The sequence below is a fragment of the Somniosus microcephalus genome, chromosome 8 (genome assembly GCF_052327205.1).
Source record: "Somniosus microcephalus isolate GS21.2 chromosome 8, FLI_Smic_1.0, whole genome shotgun sequence".
In the NCBI taxonomy this organism is placed as follows: Eukaryota; Metazoa; Chordata; class Chondrichthyes; order Squaliformes; family Somniosidae; genus Somniosus; species Somniosus microcephalus.
Window position 1 is genome coordinate 217,804,179 of NC_140994.1, and position 24,656 is coordinate 217,828,834.

A 24,656-nucleotide genomic window follows, 5' to 3' on the forward strand; every position below is an offset into this window, starting at 1 on the left:
CCATGGAGGGGCTGCGGTGCAGATTCACCAGAATTATACCAGGGCTAAAATGGTAAAATTATGAGGACAGGTTGCATAGACCAGGCCTGTATTCCCTTGAGTATAGATGATTAAGGGGTGATCTAATTGAGGTGTTTAAGATGATAGCGTCGATAGAGAGAGAAACTGGTCCAGAATTTGCGGTTCCGATGAAGGCGTGCACACAGCGTACACCAGTGTAAGCCTTCAGAAAGGCCCCGTAAGTTAAGAGATTCTGCATGCGCGGCGCATGCGTGAAAACCCGGAACCTGTGATCGGTCAAAGTTCGTCTTGACAGATCTACCTCATTGGCTAGAAAAGACTTTTGCTGGCACAGATTTGGGCTAATTGCCCAGCCTGGGATCCTGAAGTAAGTGCGTATATTTTTAACGTATTCTGCAGGTACGCCTCTGACCGCAAATCCTGGCCCAATATTTCCTCTCGTGGGGTGTCCAAATCAAGGGGACATAACATTAAGCTTAGAGCTAGGCCCTTCAGGTGTGAAATCAAGAAGCACTGCTTCACACAAAGGGTGGTGGAAATCTGGAACTCTCCCCTGCAAAATACTGTTGAGGCTATGTCAATTGAAAATGTCATAACTGAGATTGAAAGATTTTTGTTAGGCAAGGGTATTACGTCATATGGACCGAGCCGGTTAAATGGAGTTAAGCTACCATGATTAAGAATTGGTTAACAGACACAAAACAAAGAGTAGGGATAAATGTTTTTTTTTCAGTGACTAGTGGGGTACCGCGAGGATCGGTGCTTGGGCCCCAGCTATTCACAATCCATATCAATGTTTGGGATGAGGGGACTAAATGTAACATTTCCAAATTTGCTGATGATACAAAGCTAGGTGGCAGTGGCAGTTGTGAAGCAGATGAGAAGAGACTTCAGGGGGATCTCGACAGGCTCAGTGAGTGGGCGAGAACATGGCAGATGGAATATAATGTGGATAAATGTGAGTTATCCACTTTGGTAGAAAAAACAGAAAGGTAGAGTATTTCCTAAATGGTGAAAAATTGGGGAATGCAGATGCTCAAAGGGACCTGGGTGTCCTTGTACATGAGTCACTGAAAGTGAATGTGCAGGTGCAGCAAGCCATTAGGAAGGCAATGGTAAGCTGGCCTTCACTACAAGAGGATTTGAGTACAGGAGTAAAGAAATCTTACTCCAATTGTATAGGGCCTTAGTGAGACCACACCTGGAGTACTGTGTACAATTTTGGTCTCCTTACCTAAGGAAGGATATACTTGCCATAGAGGGAGGCAACGAAGGTTCACAAGATTGATTCCTGGGATGGCGGGACTGTCGTATGAGAAGAGATTGAGTAAACTAGGTCTGTATTCTCTTGAATTCAGAAGAATGAGAGCGGATCTCATTGAAGCACACAAAATTGTTGCAGGGCTTGATAGGGTGAATGCTGGGAGAATGTTTCCTTTGGCTGGGGAATCTAGAACTAGGGGCCACAGCCTCAGGATAAAGGGTAGGCCATTCAGGACTGAGATGAGAAGAAATTTCTTCACACAGAGGGTGGTGAATCTTTGGAATTCTCTACCCCAGAGGGCTGTGGCGGCTCAGTCATTGGGTATATTCAAAACAGAAGTCGATAGATTTCTGACTAGTAAGGGCATCAAGGGATATGGCGATAGGGCCGGTGAATGGAGTTGAGGCAGAAGATCAGCCATGATCTCATTGAATAGCAGAGCAGGCTCGAAGGGCCAAATGGCCTCCTCCTGCTCCTATTTCTTATTTTCTTATCCTCTATTTGAATGTGGAATAGGCTCAAGGGGTTTAATAGGGTGGTGGTATTTGAGTGAAAAGTGAAGAGATTGCTGCATAGCCTGCACCTGAAAATATTTTCACAATGAGAATGTCTGCAGACATCTGGGTGAAATTAAATTCTGAATTCATCTCTAGTCTTTCTAATCCTTTGTTTTCTTTGCAAAGGAAAAGGTCATCCATAATCAGTGCAATAAAATAACAGGGGTGGAGGCATGGCAGCCAACAAGGTCTTCGGTGGACCTCAGGAGCAAACTCTACAACAGTGGGAGATGGAGAGGTTTAAAGAGAGCTGTCAGGTTCAGATTGGTAATGAGATGGTTGACCTGCCGTACTGTGAGTGGTTACAATGTTCAGACATTCTGATTAATTGAAAGGACTCCAATCATTGCTTAGTTACTTCTTCTTAAACACAACATGAATGAAGATAAAGGGGGGAAAAATTCAGTTAGTTAGCACCTCCAGTTAGCGCCTAGCGGGGGTGCTGATGCAGTAGCACTGGGGTGAGGCAAATCCAGCGACGCACGCCAAATCCGGCCCCCTGTAGCGCCGTCGCTACGATTTACTGCCGGGGACGCTGTGCCAGGCAGATCGTGATGTAAGTGAGCGTGCAACGCTCACTGGGTACCCAATCTGCAAAATTCATCATCTCCCCAGCCTTAGCACCCCGCCCTGGCAGCGACAGGGAGAGGAGGCATCAAGCAGGTGGATGCTGGCTCCAGGGGCCCTACTTAAAGGGATCATGAGCTATGAGTCGCAGCTGTCATGTTGGAGCCATTTCACTGCTTCCTTGTCAGTTTGACATTGTGCAACAGTTTAATTCAGTCATTCAAAGGTTGTTTAGTATCAGGAGTTTTGTGGCTATTAACAATTAGTTACATTTATTCTCACAACATATCGAAGTGCAACACTTGGTTATCTTAATGGGAGCCCTCGCCCTCCAGGATCTACAGCGGAGGGAGCCGAGGCAGCGAGAAAGATTGGAACATATGGCCAGATGGAGGAGAAGGGCCATGAGGGCTCTCAACAGGAGGCATTACCCTCTGAGGGTATTCCGAGAGCAGTTCTCCTACCTTCAATTAAGCGAGGAGCATGTATTAGAAGGCTCTGCTTCACCAAGGAGGGGACACAGAACTTTGCCACCTCCTGCAACCAGACCTCGAGCCGCAGATCAGGGTGACTACGGCTCTCTCAGTGGCAGTCAAGGTCACCATCGTGATCAATTTCATCACTAGCAGATCCTTCCAGTCTGCAACAGTAGATATAGCTAACATCTCGCAGTTCGCCGACCATTGCTGCATCCGGGAGGTCACAGAGGCTCTCTACATCAGGAGAAGGGGCTACATTTCTTTCCCCCTCACCGGAGAAGAGCAGGACGAATGTGTATGTGGCTTTGACATCGGCGTGCTCAAGCAACGGTTCTGCTGCCTTGGCTGTTCGGGAGGAGCCCTCCAGTACTCAGCTGAGCGGGTGTCCCATTTTGTCGCGGTGTGCAGCATGAGGGCCCAGCCTTTGCCAGCAGGGATTGCGGGACCATCTCAGGAGGAGGAAGGGGGAGAGGAGGAGGAGGTGGAACAGGAGCGAGGGAGGTGGCAGCCAGTCAATCGGCCTTCCAGAAGGGCAGTCCGTGACTGCCTCATCAGACTGCGGTTCGAATGAATTAAGCCCCAGATCTCCATTGCTCACCACATCCCCATCATTCCATCCCTGTCGCAAGCCATATTACAACACAAAGCTGAAATGAGGGACACCACAAAATAATCCAAAATGAATTAATCAATTTATCAATAATCAGTGAACACATAATTACAAAAACAATATTACCTATTCACCATTGTGCAATCCCTTAGTGCTCCTCATTATTGTGCCTTTGCCTACTCTAGTGCTCCTATGAAGTGTTGGCCCAGTGCCTGCAGCATGGCTGGTGGAAGGCTGCTGAGTGTCTGTGCGGGATACTTCAGATGGCCTTGCAGGACGTCCTCGACCAGTTCTGGACCTGGAAGGCCTGGCTGTAGACTGCACCACCTCAGCATGGGTGGCAGCAGTCTGGGCTGGCTGGATGATAGGCAGTGACAAGGACAATGGTGGAGTGGTAGTGGTGGGAGCAGGAATGCTGTCATCCTGTGGGAGGACAGTAGCTTCCTGCTCTACTGACCCACTGCCACTCACCTGCGGCAGGTCCTCAGCATCCCTAGCAATCTGTTGGAGCACAGATTGCAGGTCTGCTGCGAAACCGTGAAAGCTTCTGTCAACAGTGGTAGATCCAGCCAAGAAGGCAGCAGTCAGAGCTTGCATGGCATCAAGCTGAGATTGCATGAGAGCAGTCTGAGATTGAATGCCACCAAGCATAGACTGCATGACAGCACTAAGACGTTGCGTCGCTTCCGCCTGCACTGAAATGGAAACTGCCAGATTGCCCCTCACACGTGGCATCAGGTCTGGGTCGTCACGGTCTCTCTGGGAGTCCACCATCCTTTGCAGACTGGAAATGATGGGCTCCATGGTGTGCGCAGAGCCTTGTGCAATGTTGGAGGCAGACACCTCCATGCTCATTACCATTGCCGAGAGGCTCTTGTGCACCCTTGTCATTGTACCTATCATCTCCATGTGCATGCCCATCACCCTTCTTCTAAACGCCTCCCCTTGAGGTCCTCCTCTGAGTTCTGTGCGGCAGAACTCGGCGCAAACTCGCCCTCCGGGGAGCTGGCTCCTGAGCTACACCTTCCCCCTGGCCTTGCTGCAGCCTGCTTGTCTCCAGTGCATTACACTGTGCCGATCCCGCTACTATACTAGCCTCTAAAGAACGTGTAGTGCCAGTCTCTGAGCTGGTGCCTGCATGTGAGACATGCAGTGACGTGCTTTCTTCTTCCTCCTCCTCTTCTCCTGCCTCGCTCTCAACGGTGCCCTCAGGGATAGGCTGCTCAGGTGCTTGCTCATTATGTGAAAGCATAAAGGCACAAGATTCAGGTTAAGGTGAGGGGAGAGGGTAAGGAAGGGAGGAATGCATGCATATAACATGATTAGCTGGAAAGTGCAAAAGGCTTGTGGAGTGAAGGGGAAGTGGGATGTGAGGAGAGTGGGGATGAACATACCGTTGTTGTCCCAAGCCAGTCAACATTGCCGGTGGCCACGGCGCCCAACACCTGGCGCCCAATAATCTGCAGCACTCGAGGCTCTAGCTCAAACAATGGTTAGGTGTCGGCTTGTCCCTCGCCTGTGCACTCCTGCTCCCTCCTGTTGTGAGCCACCTTGGTCTGCAAGTGAAATGAAAGCGTGTGAGTGAGTGTGGAGCAATGTGTTTGGGTGATGTGCCTGCCACAGTTTAATAGCTGTCATTGTGTGTAAGTTTTGAGATGTGGGTGTGAGTGTTGGTAGGTAGAGATTGTTGATGGGTGAGTGCTGGGGTTGTGGTGCTTTGGACAGTGTGTGCAGACTGTGGTTCAGATGTTGGTATGTAGCATTTGTTGAAGCATTGACTCACCCTGACCACCCGAGTGAGTTCGTTAAATTTCTTCCTGCACGGTGTGTGGGTCCTGGGGACCACAGTGATGCCCAAGACGTGCTGAGCTATCTCCCTCCACATGGTGCGGAAGACTTGCGGTGAAGGCCTCCTGCCACTTGATGGATAGAGCACCACCCTCCTTCTTTCCACTGTGAACATCAACGCCTCCAATGCATGGCCGCAGAATCTGCAGGCTCTCTCCATGGGCCATGGATCTGCCATCATTATGGCTGCTTGAGTCGTCCAGCTCCTCGTTGACCTGCTGCTGCTGGCTGAGGCGGCTGCACAGCCAGCAATGATGAGAATGAGGCTCTGCAGCATCAATGAACCTCCCCTTTAAGAACTAGAAAGAGCTTGTGGCAATGATGACTTGTGACTAGACTGCACCTGATATTGGTCAGCGCTTCAAGTTTAATGCCACTGAGCTAAGCCATTAGCGCTTGATTTTGCGCGCCAATCCTTTCTTTGTGCAATGAGACTGAATTTTGCATGTAGTCTGAAGCATTAGTGCTTGGTGCTAATACTCAAACTTTTCAAAAGTTACTGCCCATTCCTGGGCTATATTGAATTTCTCCCCCATAATTTTTTAAAAATCACCCAAGTTCCTACATTCATTGTGATAAAGCTAAAATTCAGATGTCACTGCTGTTGGTCTTAGAAAGTGGGATAATGAACAGTGGATGGTGGGAAAGAGATATACAGCTGTGGGTTCAAAGTGCCCTTTCTCTCCTTGCCCTTATCTCTGCCAACATTATCTCTACAAAACTTTAGAATATTGGGAGCTTGACCATATCAGACATCCCCAATGCTGGTCCACCTTCTGTCATTCTGCTCTTACTTTGCTCCTGCTTTGTCTCTCCCTTCAAAACAATTGCTTGTTTTTGACCCTTTAAGCTGCAGTAGCCTTTCATTTGCTGCAGCTACAGTAGACACTTCTCCCTCCCAGTGGCAGAAAATCATTTAGCAGCTGGATCACCTGGAACTTGCGCTGTCTGCCTAATTGCCACCCACTGAGCCATCCCAATGGTTGCTAATGGGGATCATGTGGGTAGGTAGAAACCCTGCCTTATCATGTTGCTTGTTGGCCAGCGAAAATCCAAGTCCCAACTTGTCTGTTGCATGAACATGAATAGAACACTCAGATCAATAGAATACAAACACAATTTCAGAAAATATGGAGCCAGTTTCACTGTACACCAAAGTACCACTACAGCAATTGTGACAACAGCGTCATCGAAAGAAAAACAAAGAGAGAATTTGCATTTATATAGCGCCTTTCACAACCTTAGGATGTCCAAAAGCACTTTACAACAACTACTTGTATTTATATAGCACCTTTAACATAGTAAAAGATCCCAAGGCACTTCACAGGAGTATTATAAGACAAAAAATTTGTCACCGAGCCAAATAAGGAGAAGTTACAGCAGGTGACCAAAAGTTTGGTCAAAGAGGTTGGTTTTAAGGAGAGTCCCAAAGGAGGAAAGAGAGGTGGACAGACGGAGAGGTTTAGGCAGGGAATTCCAGAGTTTAGGGCCTAGGCAACAGAAGGCATGGCCACCAATGGTTGAACAATTATAATCAGGGATGCTCAAGAGGACAGAATTAACAGAACGCAGATATCGCGGGGCGTTGTGGGGCTGGAGGAGATTACAGAGGTAGTGAGGGACGAGGTCATGGAGGGATTTGAAAACAAGGATGAGAATTTGGAAATCGGTGTTGCTTAACTGGGAACCAATGTAGGTCAGTGAGCACAGGGCTGGTGGGTGAGCAGGAGTACCTCACCACCACTTCTCTCGACCCCTCCACTGTCTCTAAATTGTTAGACTGCTTGTCCGACATACAGTTCTGAATGAGCAGAAATTTTCTCCAATTAAATATTTGGAAGGCCGAAGTCATTGTTTTCAGTCCCCACCACAAAGTTAGGACACGGGGCCCCGAGTTTGGATGACCTCACGTTTACGTAGGGTAGAACGCGGGAGGCCAGCCAGGAGTGCATTTCAATAGTCAAGTCTAGTGGTAACAAAAGCATGGATGAGGGTTTCAGTAGCAGATGAGCTGAGGCAAGGGCGGAGATGGGTGATGCTACGGAGGTGTAAATAGGCGGTCTTAGTTATGCCATGGATATGTGGTTGGGAGCTCATTTCAGGGTCAAATATGACATCAAGGTTGCGAACAGTGTGGTTCAGCCTCAGACAGATGCTAGTGAGAGGGATGGAGACAGTGGCTAGGGAACAGAGTTTGTGGTGGAGACTGAAAACAAAGGCTTCGGTCTTCCAAATATTTAATTGGAGAAAAAGCAGTCTGACAATTTAGAGACCGTGGAGGGGTCGAGAGAAATGGTGGTGAGGTACAGCTAGGTGTCGTCAGCGTACAGGTGGAAACTGATGCTCTGCTTTCGGATGATGTCACCAAGGGACAGCATGTAGATGAGAGATAGGAGGGGGCCAAGGATAGATCCTTGGAGGACACCAGAGGTAACAATGCGGGAGCGGGAAGAGAAGCCATTGCAGGTGATTCTCTGGCCATGATTAGATAGGTAAGAATGGAACCAGGCGAATGCAGTCGCACCCAACTGGACAACAGTGGGGAGGCTTTGGAGAAGGATGAAGTGGTCAACAATGTCAAAGGCTGCAGACAAGTCAAGAAGGACAAGGAGGGATAGTTTACCTTTGTCACAGTAACAAGGGATGTTATTTCTGGCTCTGATGAGAGGCGTTTTGGTACTGTGGCAGGGGCGGAACCCTGATTGGAGGGATTCATAAGGACATAAGAACATGAATATTTTGTATCAGTCTTTACAGTAGAGGACACTAAGAATATCCCAACACTGGACAAACAGGGGGCTATAGCGGGGGAGGAGCGAAACACGATCAAAATCACTAAGGAAGTGGTACTCGGTAAAATAATGGAACTCGAGGCGGATAAATCACCTGGACCTGATGGCTTACATCCTAGGGTCTTGAGGGAAGTGGCGGTAGGGATTGTGGATGCATTGGTAATAATTTTCCAAAACTCCCTGGACTCAGCAAAGGTCCCGGCAGACTGGAAAACTGCTAATGTAACACCCTTATTTAAAAAGGGCAGTCGACAGAAGGCTGGAAACTATAGACTGGTTAGCCTAACATCTGTGGTAGGTAAAATTTTGGAGTCCATTATTAAGGAGACAGTAACAGGACATTTGGATAATCATAATTTAATAGGACAAAGTCAGCATGGTTTTATGAAGGGGAAGTCATGTTTTACAAATTTGCTGGAGTTCTTTGAGGAAGTAACATATAGGGTGGTTAAAGGGGAACCAGTGGACGTAGTGTATTTGGACTTCCAAAAGGCATTTGACAAGGTGCCACACAAAAGATTATTGCTTAAGATAAAAAATCACGGGATTGGGGGTAATATTCTGGCATGGATAGAGGATTGGCTATCTAACAGAAGGCAGAGAGTTGGGATAAATGGTTCATTCTCAGACTGGCAATCGGTAACTAGTGGTGTTCGGCAGGGGTCAGTGCTGGGTCCCCAACTCTTTACAATCTATATTAACGATTTGGAGGAGGGGACCAAGTGTAACATATCAAAGTTTGCAGATGATACTAAGATGGGAGGGAAAGTAGTGAGTGAGGAGGACATAGAAAACCTGCAAGGGGACATAGACAGGCTAAGTAAGTGGGCAGAGATTTGGCAGATGGAATACAATACTGGAAAGTGTGAGGTTATGCACTTTGGCAGGAAAAATCGTAGAGCAAGTTATTACCTTAATGGCAAGAAACTGGAAAATACTGAAGTACAAAGGGATCTGGGGGTCCTGGTGCACGAAACTCAAAAGGTTAGTATGCAGGTGCAGCCAGTGATTAAGAAGGCCAATGGAATGTTGGCTTTCATTGCTAGGGGGATAGAATATAAAAATAGGGAGGTATTGCTTCAGTTGTACAAGGTATTGGTGAGACCGCACCTGGAATACTGCATACAGTTTTGGTGTCCATACTTAAGAAAAGACATACTTGCTCTCGAGTCAGTACAAAGAATGTTCACTCGGTTAATCCCGGGGATGAGGGGATGGACATATGAGGAGAGGTTGAGTAGATTGGGACTCTACTCATTGGAGTTCAGAAGAATGAGAGGCGATCTTATTGAAACATATAAGATTGTGAAGGGGTTGGATCGGGTGGATGCGGGGAGGATGTTCCCGATGATGGGTGAAACTAGAACTAGGGGGCATAGTCTTAGAATAAGGGGCTGCTCTTTCAAAACTGAGATGAGGAGGAACTACTTCACTCAGAGGGTGGTAGGTCCATGGAATATGCTGCCCCAAAAAGCTGTAGAAGCTACATCATTACATAAATTTAAACAGAAATAGACAGTTTCCTAGAAGTAAAGGGAATTAAGGGTTACGGGGAGCGGGCAGGAATTTGGACATGAGTCTAGTTTCGGATCGGACATGGCCCTGTGGGTAGTGGAGCCGGCCCAGGGGCCGTGTAGCCTGATCCTGTTCCTATTTCGTGTGTCTAATTCTGTTAGATTCAGGAGATGGTTCTGTGATAGTAGATTGGCGGTTAGGATCAGATCAGCCATGATCTTATTGAATGGCGGAGCAGGCTCGAGGGGCCGATTGGCCTACTCCTGCTCCTATTTCTTATGTTCTTATAAGAAATGTGACCCCACCTCATTGTTCTTTGATGTAATGTTTCCCTGACTGACCTGTTTGGACACCATTCACACCTTTTGACTGCTGTGATTATCTCTCTGCCGAGGTGTGATAAATGGCAGTTGGAAAGGTTACCTGTAAACATCTGACATGATTCTCTGACTATATAAGCTGTGTCTTTATGCATTTCTCCACTTCACCTGAAGAAGGAGCAGCGCTCCGAAAGCTTGTGATTTCAAATAAAGCTGTTGGACTATAACCTGGTGTTGTGTGACTTCTTACATTTGCCATTGAATAAGATCATGGCTGATCTTCTACCTCATCCGGACTTTCCTGCATTTTTCCCCATATCCCTTGATTCCCTTAATACTCAAAAATCTATCGATCTCTGTCTTGAATATACTCAATGACTGAGCCTCCATAGCCCTCTGGGGTAGAGAATTCCAAAGAGTCACCACCCTCTGAGTAAAGGAATTTCTCCTCATCTCTGTCCTAAATGGCTGACCACTTATTCTGAGACGGTACCTACATGTTAACTTTCAGTGATTCATGTACAAGGGCACCTCTGAACACCAACATCTCCCAAACGCTCACCTTTTTAAAAAATACTTTGCTTTTCTATTTTTCCTACCAAAGTGGATAACTTCACATTTCTCCACATTATATTCCATTCTTGCCCACTCACTTAGCCTGTCTATATCCCCTTGAAGCCCCCTTGCATCCTCCTCACAACTTAAATTCCCACCCAGCTTTGTATCATCAGCAAACTTGGATATATTACATTTGATCCCCTCATCCAAATCACTGAGGTAGATTGTGAATAGCTGAGGCCCAAGCACTGATCCTTGCGGTACCCCACTAGTTACAGCCTGCCAGCCTGAAAATTACCTTTTTTTTCCTACTCTCTGTTTTATGTCCATTAACCAATCCTCAATCTATGCTAGTATATTACCCCCAATTCCATGAGCCCTATTTTTGTTTAATAACCTCTTGTGTGGCACCTTATCGAACATGGAGTAGCGGGCAAGATGGGAACAGATTTGGTTCGCAACAACACATTCAAGCACTTTGGAGAGGAAAGGGAGGTTGGAGATGGGGCGGTAGTTTGCAAGGACTGAGGGTTCAAGGGTTGGTTTTTTGAGAGGGGTGATGACGGCAGATTTGAGGGAGAGGGGGACAGTACCTGAGGAGACAGAACTGTTAACAATATCAGCTAACGTGGGAGCCAAGAAGGAAGTTGGGTGGTCAGCAGTTTGGTGGGAATAGCATCGAGGGAGCAGGAAGTGGGTCTCATGGGCAAGATGAGCACGGGGAGGTCATGAGGGGAGATTGGAGAGAAACTGGAGAAAGATGTGAGTTCAGGGCTAGGGTAGGGGGGAACCTTAGAGGAAGCTTGGCCCGGTGAGCTAGGAGGGAACGGAATTGGCAGAGGCAGCTGATTTACAGCCAATTAAGTACTTTTGCAGTGTAGTCACTGTTGTAATGTAGGAAATGCGGCAGCAAAATTACACATAGCAGAGTCCCACAAGCAGCACTGGGATAATGACCAGATGATCTGTTTTACTGATGTTGGTTGAGAGACAATTATTGGTCAGGTCAGCAGGGAGAACACCCCTGCTCTTCTTCAAAATAGTGCCATGGGATCTTTTACATCCACTCTGAGAGAGCTGACACAGCCTCACATTAAGGTCTCATTTGAAAGACAGCACCTCTGACAGTGCAGCACTCCCTCAGTACTCTACTGGGGAGTCAGAATATATTTTGTGCTCAAGTGTGATGGAGTGGGACTTGAACCTACAACCTTCTAATGCAGAAGCGAGAGTGCTATCACTGAGCTATGACTGACATGGATAAAACCACAGAGCTCTAGAATCAGTGAAATTTAGGTCTGTCCGAGAATTCGGGGTGGCTAAGAGAAAGGTGCATTCAATTGAACCTGTAGATCATATGAAAGAATGCCAGCACTGACAGCGCAAAGAGTATACCTACGATTTGCGAATGGTCAGTGGGTATCAGAATAGTGCCAAAAATTCCTTATATTGTAGCTACACATTGAAGTTTAACTGTTAACTTACCAAGAAAAGAAATGTAAGGCGAGATGATGCTGCCCAGCCTGGAGGCCATCAAACTCACTCCGACACCTGTGTTTCTTATTACAGTTGGGTAGAGTTCAGCAGTGTAGGCATAAACCATGGTGAAGGCACATGTGACCCCAAATTTTCCAAACATCGCCAGCACTGTAGTAAGTATTGAAATATCTAGAAAAACCACAAGTAACAATAAACTTGGTGGAAGGTGCACTGGTTTGCAAGCGGCTGTCTGTAAAATCCTGTCGCACACTCGACACACAGGCTGATTTTCCCAATATATTCTTCTGGCACAGACCCTCGCCAACTAGGAGAACAAATTGGAAAATCATGGTGGCGCTCCCCGTCCATTACAAATAATGGATGGAAAAACATGCATCCACTATTTCGCGATACATGCTCCTGATGGACAAGATTCTACACTGACAACAGGCATTCATAAAACAGACTTTTAGGGCTGGATTTTGTCATTGTGTGCAGGTTGGGGTCGGGTCAGGTGGTGGGCGGGTCCCGACCCCACCCCCGCCTCTGATGTGAGGTGGGACAATTGAGCGATTCAGCCCTAATTGGGCACTTGATTTCCAGCGTGTGGGAACCCCTGGCCCAATGATTCTTTTGGTCCTGAAACGCACCTCCAATAACATCATCTATGCAGCTGTATTTAAGGCCAGCAAGCAGCCTTGGTTCATTTTCTGCCGAACTACTTTGACGCTGAGACTTCTGAAGGATTATTGGTGCAACCATGGCAAGCTCAAGGCCCAAGTCCGCACCCTGCTTTGATGAGGACTCCCTCCAAGCTCTGGTGGAGGGAGCAAGAGTGCATAAGGAAGTGCTGTTTCCTTCTATAGATATGTGAAGAGAAAAAGATTGGTGAAGTCAAGCATAGGTCCCTTGCAGCCAGAATCAGGGGAATTTATAATGGGGAGCAAAGACATGGCAGACCAATTAAATATATACTTTGGTTCTGTCTTCACAAAGGAGGTCACAAATAACCTTCCAGAGATTTCGGGGAACATAGGGCCAAATGAGAGGGAGGAATTGAATGAAAGCAGTATTTGTAGGGAAATAGTGTTAGGAAAATTGACGGGATTGAAGGCCGATTAATCCCCAGGGCCTGATAATCTACATCCTAGGGTACTTAAGGAACTGGCCCTAGAAATAGTAGGTGCATTGCTGGTCATCTTCCAAAATTATATAGACTCTGGAATAGATCCCATGGATTGCAGGGTAGCTAATGTAACACCACTATTTAAAAAGGTGGTAGAGAGAAAATGGAGAATTATAGACCGGTAAGCCTGACAGCGGTAGTGGGGAAAATGCTAGAGTCCATTAGAAAAGATGTAATAGCACAGCACTTGGAAAACAGTGACAGGATCAGACAAAGTCAACATGGATTTACAAAAGGTAAATCATGCTTGACTAATCTACTGGAATTTTTTGAGGATGTAACTGGTAGAATAGGTAAGGGAGAACCAGTGGATGTGGTGTATTTGGACTTTCAGAAGCCTTTCAATAAGGTCCCGCATAAGAGATTGGCATGCAAAGTTAAAGCACATGGGATTGGGGGTAAGGTACTGACTTGGATAGAGAACTGGTTGGCAGACAGGAAGCAAAGAGTTGGATTAAATGGGTCTTTTTCCGAGTGGCAGGCAGTGACTAGTGGGGTACCGCAGGGATCGGTCCTGGGACCCCAGCTATTCACAATATATATTAATGATCTAGACGAGGGAACTAGATGTAATATCTCCAAGTTTGCAGATGACACAAAGCTTGGTGGGCGTGTGTGCTGTGAGGAGGATGTAGAGAAACTCCAGTATGATTTGGGCAGGTTGGGTGATTGGGCAGATGCATGGCAGATGCAGTATAATGTGGATAACTGCGAGGTTATCCACTTTGGTGGCAAAAACAGGAAGACAGATTATTATCTGAATGGCACTAGATTGGGAAAAGGGGAAGTGCAACGAGACCTGGGTGTCCTTGTGCACCACTCGCTGAAGGTAAGCATGCAGGCGCAGCAGGCGGTTAAGAAGGCAAATGGTATGTTGGCCTTCATAGCAAGAGGATTTGAGTGCAGGAGCAAGGATGTCTTGCTGCAGTTGTACAGGGCCTTGGTGAGACCAAACCTTGAGTATTGTGTGCAGTTTTGGTCGCCTTATCTGAGGAAGGATGTTCTTGCCATGGAGGGAGTGCAGCGAAGAATCACCAGACTGATACAGATGGATGGCAGGAATGACGTATGAAGAGAGACTGAGTCGATTAGGCTTATATTCGCTGGAGTTTAGAAGAATGAGCAGGGATCTCATTGAAACTTATAAAATTCTAACAGGACTAGACAGACTAGATGCAGGAAGGATGTTCCCAATGGTGGGGGAGTCCAGAACCAGGGGTCACAGTCTAAGGAAAAGGGGTAAGCCATTTAGGACAGAGATGAGGAGGAATTTCTTCACCCAGAGAGTGGTGAACCTGTGGAATTCTCTACCACAGAAGGCTGTTGATGCCAACTTATTAAATATATTCAAGAAGGAGTTAGATATATTTCTTAAGGCTAAAGGGATCAAGGGATATGGGGAGAAAGCAGGGACCGGGTACTGAATTTGGATGGTCAGCCATGATCTCATTAAATGGCGGAACAGGCTTGAGGGGCTGAATGGCCTACTCCTGCTCCTATCTTCTATGTTTCCTTCTTTGGGGGGAAGAAACCTCCCGAGCAGACCAAAGCTGTGTGGCTGCAAGTGGCACAGGAGGTGAATGCCATCTCAATGTGCAGCAGAACTTGGCTGCAGTGTGGAAAGAAGTTTCATGACCTTCTCCGCACAGGAAAGGTATTACATCACCATGACCCTCAATCTGTTCCCCATCGCTCTCATCCCCACCACTCTTAATTATCAACCTCCTCCTCCACATTCCACTAAACTCTTACATCGCTGCATCCTTAATCACTCCCTCTCTCTGTAAGTTCACATTCACTTAACTATTCGACTATACTGGCCTCTCACTCCCTGTCAGAAATCTCATCAACGAGAAACTACCTATGAAATAACACTGGACGGCCAGCTGGTGGCGCCATCCAAGGAGTATAAATACTCGGGCGTTGGCCCCAGCTTGCCAGGGACATTTTGTAAAGACAAGGAGCTAGTGGATACAACTAAACTTCCGTGTTCTGAAACAAGTTGATTAAAGCCTTGCTTTATGCTCAAGCCAAGTGCGTAGTGAGTTTTATTACGTCACTCCCCATCACTGTTATGCTATGACAACAACTTACAACACACAGGGAGGACCCTTGGTCTTGCCACCTCACTCCATCTTTGTGTCCTTCTAAGCATCTAGGCTATGGATTCTCTACACTCACTCCTTCATTCTCACTCAAACTCTACTTGTGTCCCTCATTGCAGGAAAAGAGAGCCCACAATAAGAGGGAAAGGGCGAAGACAGGAGGAGGGCCAACCTTAATAGCCCAGCTCACCAGTGCAGAGGAGGTGGCCCTGGAGATCGTGGGAGTCGAGGATGATGTGCAAGTGGGGGACGGACAGACGGGCGCATCGGAGCAAGCTGGTGACAGAATAGTTTTTCATCTCTCTCTCATTGACATTGCATGAGTGACTGATCTTGATTCTGATGATCTAACAGATTGACTTATGAGCATCTGCATAATTCAATGTGCATGCAACATTTATCTCACATGTCTAACACTTTCCTTTACTCCCCCACAGGACCATCAACAGCCCCCCTCCCTACTGTCCAGGAGGAACAACCTGAGCGACCAGACTCCTAGAGGATGTTGCAACCTCTGAGGGCGCAGCGTCAGCAGAATTAAGCGCACCCAGCACCAATGCAGACACTCACACCTTGGTGGCACCTTCAGGAGATAGAGTAGTGTTGTCACCTGGTGTATCAGAGCTCACAAGTGAGTATCAGCAGGCAGTGGAGACAGGGACAGCAGCGCAGAGTCCTCGTCGGAGGGCACAGGACTCTCCCAGCTCAGCTCAGCTGCATGTTGACCCTGTGCTTCCGGGTCCATCCAGAAGGAGAGCGGTGCTAGAACTCCAGGAACAGGTGCAGGAGTCGCTGCCAGGTTTTGTCTCCGAGTGTGGAGCGAATGGAGGAGTCCATCGCTAACATGAGCAGAGCCTTTGTGGAGGCATTGGCGCATGAACGCATCACCACGGAAAGGATGGCAACCTCCGTGGAAAGGATGGCTACCTCCGTGGTAAGGCTGCCTACTATAGAGCAGAGGATGGCTATGGTAGGGGAGAGGATGGCTGCGGCCATGGAGGAGCTAAGTTGCGAGGGTCTTGAAAACATGGTCATTGTTCAGAATAGACTGACATCTCTGGAGGAGCAATGGTCAGCTATTGAGCAGAGAAACCAGACCTTCATGGAAGTCCTCTGGAGTAGGACATCCAGTGCATAAATGGGTCCTCATGGCCCCCCTAAAGTGCAGCATGGTGCTGTCAAGCCACTTGCTAGCTCTGAAGTGGGGCTGAACCATGAGAGCGATGTTGGTGGCAGACAACAAGGAAGTGGGGGCTCCTCTCCAAGTGCTCACACGACCATGCCACTGCAGTGCCATCGGTCAGAGCCCCACCAGAGTCCTCACCCAACTGAGATCGGCATCTCAGCCCCTGCACAGCCACAGGAGCAGCAGATTGTTGGCGAGCCCTCACAAGCTCGCAACCCCAGAGGACACCAGCCAAAGGTTTTGAGGCAGGAGCAGCATGAGAGTGAGCAAAGGGCCTCCACATCTGCTGAAGCCACAGGAGATGCACCACGTAGGAGCATGTGTAAGAGGTAGGAGCACGCGTAAGAGGAAGATAAAGCACAAGTAGTCACAATGGTAGTCACTTGGGTGTTCTGTTGTATTTAATTCTGAAATGTGTAAGTTGCAGGGTTCTCAAAATTCCCGCACTCCCCAAGTTATGGATCAAGGGACCCTGTTTAGGACAAGTTATTAAAACCAGGGTACCCAAAATGGCTTCTGTAACCTCGTGACCAAAACAGACAGGATTTTTAAAGCAAGGCTCTGCAGACAAGCAGGCCCGGAGACGAAACTTAAAATGCAGGAATCTGTGAAAAGGAACTCTCTGGAGCCAGCCAGACAAAGTAAACACAGAATACGCATTCACTCGACTTGAAATAGATCAAGCCAGAATGGGCCTAGAATTGAGGCCATTAGGTTTCTGCATATTTAATCGGTAATAGCTCACAGTAGCCATCAAGTCAGGATGGGGACAATTAAGTCTTATCCATGACAAAACAACCAGGACATCGGGGCCATTAGACCCGGAGACAACCACTCCACAAGTCATTAAAATAAATGGCTGTAATCATTTAAACAAGCCCGCCAAAAGTTAAACAATGGACTGACCTGATTTGGCGTGCAGATAAGGAGTTGAAGAATGGGTATAATTGTAGGCCCATCATTGACAATCGCTCTCTTGCTCCTGCTCTCATCGTTTGGCCTTTGGCCTGCTGCCACTCGTACTTGCGCCCTGGCCTCGTGGCGGGCTCTCTTCTCGCTCCCTGCACCGCTCAACAACCAAGGACGCCCATTACACCAGGACCAAACGCGGGAGGAGAACGAGACCCGAGTTCAAAGCCACAGAGGACACATAGGCCGCAAACGGGCAGACAAGACGAGACGAGATGAAGAAGAAGGTAAACTGATAAAAGCAGAGAAGGGCAGCGAAAGACGCGTTGGGAAAAACCAAACGCCTAGTTATAAGCTGGCGTTTGGTGAATAAATTGGCGTTGCATGTATGGACAGTGAGAATAAGTTGGCGTTGCATGCATGAACAGTGTGAATAAGCTGGCGTTCGAAGCTTGGTTAGTAAAATCATCTAAGCGGTAAAAACCGCCAATCGACCCCCGACCGTGGCGTTACCGCCGATGACCGCCCGAGGGAGAAGAAGAAGAAAACCCATCGCAACGAGACGACGACGGTAGCTGAGGAAAAGGGAGGGTGCTTCGCATCAACAACTTCAGCGCCGCACCCTGAGACCACGTGGCGACGGGTACCCCAAAGGACAGCAAGAACAGACCTCAAAACTCACAACCGTTAAAGCAACAGGTTTTGGATTGATGAGCATGAATTCCTGGCCCCTCTTAGCTTAATCTAGTTAGGTATAGCGGGTGGGATAAGGATAAGGGGATTGTTAATGTAGTTGTTTTCCCTCGATGTGCCGTGTGTTCCCCATTCCTCTAAGTGTAATTGTTTATGCCTGTATTTCATTCCAGTAAGTTTCATTAGATTGTTGTATTCTGCTTTTAATAACATTTTGGTTTTCTTACACCAAACCAATTGTCTACTCAATTTTCTGTATTGCCGCCTGTACCTATGTCTGTATTACCGGTGCCTAGAACCCAGGGGTGTGGGAGCGATTCGAACCGCTCAAAGGACAGTCAGAGGTGAAGCTTATTGGGTGCGCATGCCACCCCCTACAGAAATGGCAACCGGGCAGGACTCCGGCAACAGGGGTGCAATACAGTAGACAATGGTTCGGATGAGCAAACCATGATGGATGAAAGGATTTCTGATTATGTGTTTTGCAAGGTGAATATCACAAAGAAGTGGATCACCACTCTGTTAAATGCTGGGCGTCGGGTAGATGCAGCAGCTAAGTGGACAGAGGGGAGGGAACACAAGAAGTCCTTAGAGAAGGCAGTCTGGCTGATGTGTTTCAAAAAGCAGGTCCAGCTTTAGGCTCGTTGCAGCACAGGCAGCTGAGTTAAAGGAGTCAGTCCTGGAGATCCAGGACAAGGCTCTAGCAGGGGAGAAGTTACTGGTAGCATTGCAGGCCCTGAATCAGGAAAGGATGCATTTAATGGGCGAACATAAGGCCAAGTTGGAATACCTACAGTGCCAAGTCAACGAAGCCAAGGATAATGAGTTGAGGTTGCGGGAAAAGAACGCCCGCTTGGCAAGGCAAGTTAGGGAACAGGAGGAGAAAGTAAAAGAGGTAAAGGCAGCTTACGAGCGAACAGGGGTTTGAAGAGGCAGATTATGGCCCCTGCAAGGAGCAGATAGAAAATCTGAGCCTGGCCCTGAAGAAGGCAAAAGGCATGGTGCGCCTCATGAACCCAAACGCAGGACAGGCGGATTTTATGGGGAACGAGGGGAGGACAGTTCAAACATCACTGGTAGTGCCCAGGGACGACCTGGTTGAGGAACAGGAGGTCTCGCGACCACCACCCATAGCGCCAGGTTTCAACAAGGTCTGGCAGAAAGGGGGGGTGGAGCCAGAGGTGGGAGCAACCTCCGCCAGAGAGGTCAGAGCCAGGACCGATGTGCCCAGCCCGGCATCAGAGGTTCAGCCCACCCGTTAATGGCGACGATGAGGGACCCCTCCAAAACCAGTTTGTATTACCCTATAGCACCCAACAGCTTAGGGCTATGGTGAGCCATATACCAAAGCTCTCCGAAAAAGGGGACCCCTCGATCCACTTCAGGGAGGTAGAGCAGGCCAAAATGCTGCTATTCTCCCTGGAGAGTAGGCTCCGCCAATCCCTCTCTGATGAGTGTAAGAAGGGGCAGTGCAGGTATGAGGAGGTCAGGGATGAAGTTCTGGAGGCCATGGGGATGAATGAGGGAAGTCCTTTCTCTCGTGTGGAGAAGACGGTCCAGCTCACAGGGGAAACCCCGCAGGCTTTCGCGGACAGGTTATGGCCGGTGTACCGGAGTGCCTGTCCAGGGACACCTAACCGGGCGTTCCTGAACGGGGATCCACTGGCCCATTGGCTCCGTTGCCTGGTGGCAAACAGCTTGCCACAGGTCCGGGCCAAGACGGAAGTCTGGTTCAACCCCAAGAATCCCCAATCCACCGAGCTCACGGTGATCAGACAGTTGACCCTAGCCTATAAGAACGTTAGGGGAACCGATGCTCGCCCACCCAAGGGGAAGGTGCATGAGGTAAAACCCGGACAGTGTAGGAAAGAGTGGCATCAAGAAGGGAATATCCCCCCCAACACAAAGACGAATTGTCACGGGTGTGGGAAGGATGGTCATTGGCGGAAGGAGTGCAAAAACCCTTGGAAAGACGACAAGGGAAAGAATTCCACAGCCCCAGCCCAAAAGGCAGAGGCAGGAATCCCTCCAGCCGCGGTCGAGTCATTTTTGGACACCATGAGGTCCTTATTGACTGGCCACAGGAGAGTAGCAGTCACTGCCGGTGCTCTGACCCCATCAGCCCCATCCAACCCACAGCCATGACTAGAGCCAGCGCAGCCTGTTTACCTGTGTTCCCTTCGGTACGATGAATGGAAAAGACCCCTCGTGGAGATGGAGGTAGAAAAGGTGAAGGGGACCTATCTGTTGGATACGGGGGCATCATGCACTGTGGTCCAATCATCAACTAACCCCACCACCTCACCTCTATCTAACGGGGTCCCATACAGTCTGTCGGGATTCACAGGCAAAGAACAGGCCGGCTTGTTTTCCATCCCGCTTGCCATTGGTTTAGGACAGTTCCGCTCTAAGTGGACCTGTGTCCTGATGAAATGGGAAGTGGAGGGTGGAAGAGGGGTCCTGGGAGCCGACTTTATTGTAGGCCACGGGATCCTGGTCGATTTAAGAAATCATTGCCAGTGGGGGGCAAGTAAAGGAAAGGACGGTGAAGTAGTAGTAATCCCAGGGAAAGAAGGGAAGGGGACCCTATGCACCATGAAGCCCAAAGAGGGTTATAACCTCAAGCTCATGGTCAGTAACACCCCACAGGAGTTCCAGGCATTTGTGCAGGCCCGCCTGGCCACATTTGCCACACACAAACACGACTGTGGGAGGGTCAACGGGTTTGAGGTCAGCGTAGATGGGGACGGCCTGACCACAGAAACAGGGAAGTGGAGCCAGACATGGAAGCAGCCATGTTCTCTTTAGTACAGCAGGGAGTTCTGAGACCGATAGCCACCCACGTGAACTCTCCATTGTGGCCGGTTAGAAAGCCGGACAATTCTTGGAGGGCCACGGTGGACTATCGGGTGCTCAATAGTAACATCCCAGCCTGTGCACCCACGGTAGCAGCAGTTGCCGACTTGATAGGAAGTATCCCAGCATCCGTGACTACTTTCACGGTGCTGGATATTTCCAACGGGTTTTGGTCCATCCCTTTAAGGAGGGAGGATCAGTACAAGTTTGCCTTTACATTTAAAGGGCAACAGTACACGTGGAACTGCTTGTCTCAGGGCTTCCACAACAGCCCCAGCATTTTCCATCAGTGCATGGCAAACAGTTTAAAGGATTTCAGTCAGCCCAGACAGTTGGTACAATATGTGGATGACCTGCTCCTGTTCACCGATTCAAGAGAGGAGCATGGCCCACTATTGGCCGAACTGCTGGAGCTGCTTGGGCAAAGGGGTTTTAAAGTAAACCCCAAGAAAGCGCAGATCGGCCAGCAGGAGGTGAAATTCCTAGGCCTGACCATACGCGCTGGAGAAAGGGCCATAGATAAGGCTAGGAGAGAAGCGGTACAAGAGTTACCGGTCCCCAACACAGTCACGGGTGTGAGGTCGTTTCTAGGGCTAACCAGGTGCTATAGAGACTTCATTGAAGACTATGCAGCCACAGCAGCCCCTCTGCTCTGACTTCTACACAAGGGAGTGGAGTGGGTTTGGGATGAGGGTTGCCAGGCAGCATTTGTCAGGCTCAAGAAGGACTTGCAGACCGCGCCAGCTCTAGGGGCCATAGATGGGGAGAAAGAGTTTTTCCTGGAGGTAGCAGCCAGTGGGGACAGCCTGAGTGCTGTGTTGCTCCAAGAGTGGCACGGCTGGCTGAGGCCAGTGGTCTACTCCTCCAGGATACTCACGGATGTGGAGAGGAACTACTCCAACTGTGAGAGGCACCTTTTGGCCACACATTGGGCTGTGAAAAGATCGCTGATCTTCACAGGCACCTCTCCTATCACCCTCCTCACCGATCACACACCCACCCAGATGCTCCTGGATGGGAGGATCAAGGATGGGACGGTGAGCAGTGCCCGCATTGCTCGCTGGAACCTGCTCCTCTCACAGATGGACCTCAAGGTGAAGGGCCTCTGCAAGCCAAAGCTCGCAGCCAACCTGGTACATCCTGGAACAGCCCACCGGTGTTCCATAGAAGGGGTTCAGGAATTGGACATAGGTTTACGGGCCGGGATACATTCCACAGGCCGCGAGATCTATGTGGACGGCTCCAGCACGGTATCTGCTGGCGAGCGTCTCACGGGGTGTGGAGTTCACGACCCAGCGACAAACATTGCCCTGGCGATTAAGCTCCCCAGCACCATGAGCGCCCAGCAGGCTGAACAGTCCGTGGTAGTGTACGTCGTTACACACCCCGAAATCTTCCCCACCCCATACATGATTTGCTCAGGCAGCATGTTTACATGCAATTCGTATACAGAGTACCTGGCCATCTGGTCCCGCCGTGGATACACCTCCGCAGACGGGAGACCCCTCACAGTAAAACCCCTGCTGGAAAAGATCCTAGCCGCAGTGGGGGAGGAAGAACATAAGAACATAAGAAATAGGAGCAGGAGTAGGCCAATTGGCCCCTCGAGCCTGCTCCGCCATTCAATAAGATCATGGCTGATCTGATCCTAACCGCCAATCCACTATGACAGGACTATCTCCTGAATCTAACAGAATTAGACACACGAAACAGGAGCAGGATCAGGCTACACGGCCCCTGGGCCCGCTCCGCTACCCACAGGGCCATGAGCGATCCGCACCTAAACTCATGTCCAAATTCCTGCCCGCTCCCCGTAACCCTTAATTCCCTTTTCTTCTAGGAAACTGTCTATTTCTGTTTTAAATTTATGGAATGATGTAGCTTCGACAGCTTTTTGGGGCAGCATATTCCATGGACCTACCACCCTCTGAGTGAAGTAGTTCCTCCTCATCTCAGTTTTGAAAGAGCAGCCCCTTATTCTAAGACTATGCCCCCTAGTTCTAGTTTCACCCATCATCTGGAACATCCTCCCCGCATCCACCCGATCCAACCCCTTCACAATCTTATATGTTTCAATAAGATCGCCTCTCATTCTTCTGAACTCCAATGAGTAGAGTCCCAATCTACTCAACCTCTCCTCATATGTCCATCCCCTCATCCCCGGGATTAACCGAGTGAACCTTCTTTGTACTGACTCGAGAGCAAGTATGTCTTTTCTTAAGTATGGACACCAAAACTGTACGCAGTATTCCAGGTGCGGTCTCACCAATACCTTGTACAACTGAAGCAATACCTCCCTATTTTTATATTCTATCCCCCTAGCAATGAAAGCCAACATTCCATTGGCCTTCTTAATCACTTGCTGCACCTGCATACTAACCTTTTGAGTTTCGTGCACCAGGACCCCCAGATCCCTTTGTACTTCAGTACTTTCCAGTTTCTTGCCATTAAGATAATAACTTGCTCTACGATTTTTCCTGCTAAAGTGCATAACCTCACACTTTCCAGTATTGTATTCCATCTGCCAAGTCTCTGCCCACTTACTTAGCCTGTCTATGTCCCCTTGCAGGTTTTTTATGTCCTCCTCTCTCACTACTTTCCCTCCCATCTTAGTATCATCTGCAAACTTTGATATGTTACACTCGGTCCCCTCCTCCAAATCGTTAATATAGATTGTAAAGAGTTGGGGACCCAGCACTGACCCCTGCGGAACACCACTAGTTACTGATTGCCAGTCTGAGAATGAACCATTTATCCCAACTCTCTGCCTTCTGTTAGATAGCCAATCCTCTATCCATGCCAGAATATTACCCCCAATCCCGTGATTTTTTATCTTAAGCAATAATCTTTTGTGTGGCACCTTGTCAAATGCCTTTTGGAAGTCTAAATACACTACGTCCACTGGTTCACCTTTATCCACCCTGTATGTTACTTCCTCAAAGAACTCCAGCAAATTTGTCAAACATGACTTCCCCTTCATAAAACCATGCTGACTTTGTCTTATTAAACTATGATTATCCAAATGTCCTGTTACTGTCTCCTTAATAATGGACTCCAAAATTTTACCTACCACAGATGTTAGGCTAACCGGTCTATAGTTTCCAGCCTTCTGGCTACTGCCCTTTTTAAATAAGGGTGTTACATTAGCAGTTTTCCAGTCTGCTGGGACCTTTGCTGAGTCCAGGGAGTTTTGGAAGATTATTACCAATGCATCCACAATCCCTACCGCCACTTCCCTCAAGACCCTTGGATGTAAGCCATCAGGTCCAGGCGATTTATCCGCCTTGAGTCCCATTATTTTACCGAGTACCACTTCCTTAGTGATTTTGATCGTGTTTATCTCCTCCCCCCCTATAGCCCCCTGCTTGTCCAGTGTTGGGATATTCTTGGTGTCCTCTACTGGAAAGACTGATACAAAATATTCATTCAGTGTTTTTGCCATCTCCATATTTCCCACCATTAATTTCCCGGTCTCATCCTCTAAGGGACCAACATTTACTTTAGCCACCCTTTTTCTTTTTATATAACTATAAAAACTCTTACTATCTGTTTTTATATTTTTTGCTAATTTACTTTCATAATCTATCTTCCCTTTCCTAATCAATCTTTTTGTTATTTTTTGCTGTCTTTTAAAGTTTTCCCAATCCTCTATCCTCCCACTAGATTTGGCTACCTTATATGCCCTTGTTTTTAGTCGAATACTATCCTTAA

At 48.3% G+C, this 24,656-nt stretch overlaps 1 protein-coding gene across 1 annotated transcript in view; it reads right to left on the reverse strand.

The window, feature by feature from the left end:
- LOC147114105 (organic cation/carnitine transporter 2-like) overlaps nucleotides 1–24,656 on the reverse strand; it is a 265,346-nt gene that overhangs the window by 12,121 nt on the left and 228,569 nt on the right. The window contains exon 8 of the mRNA XM_085995726.1: nucleotides 12,017–12,199. Within this exon, the coding sequence (XP_085851852.1) occupies nucleotides 12,017–12,199 (183 nt within the window). The remainder of the gene's footprint in view (nucleotides 1–12,016; nucleotides 12,200–24,656) is intronic.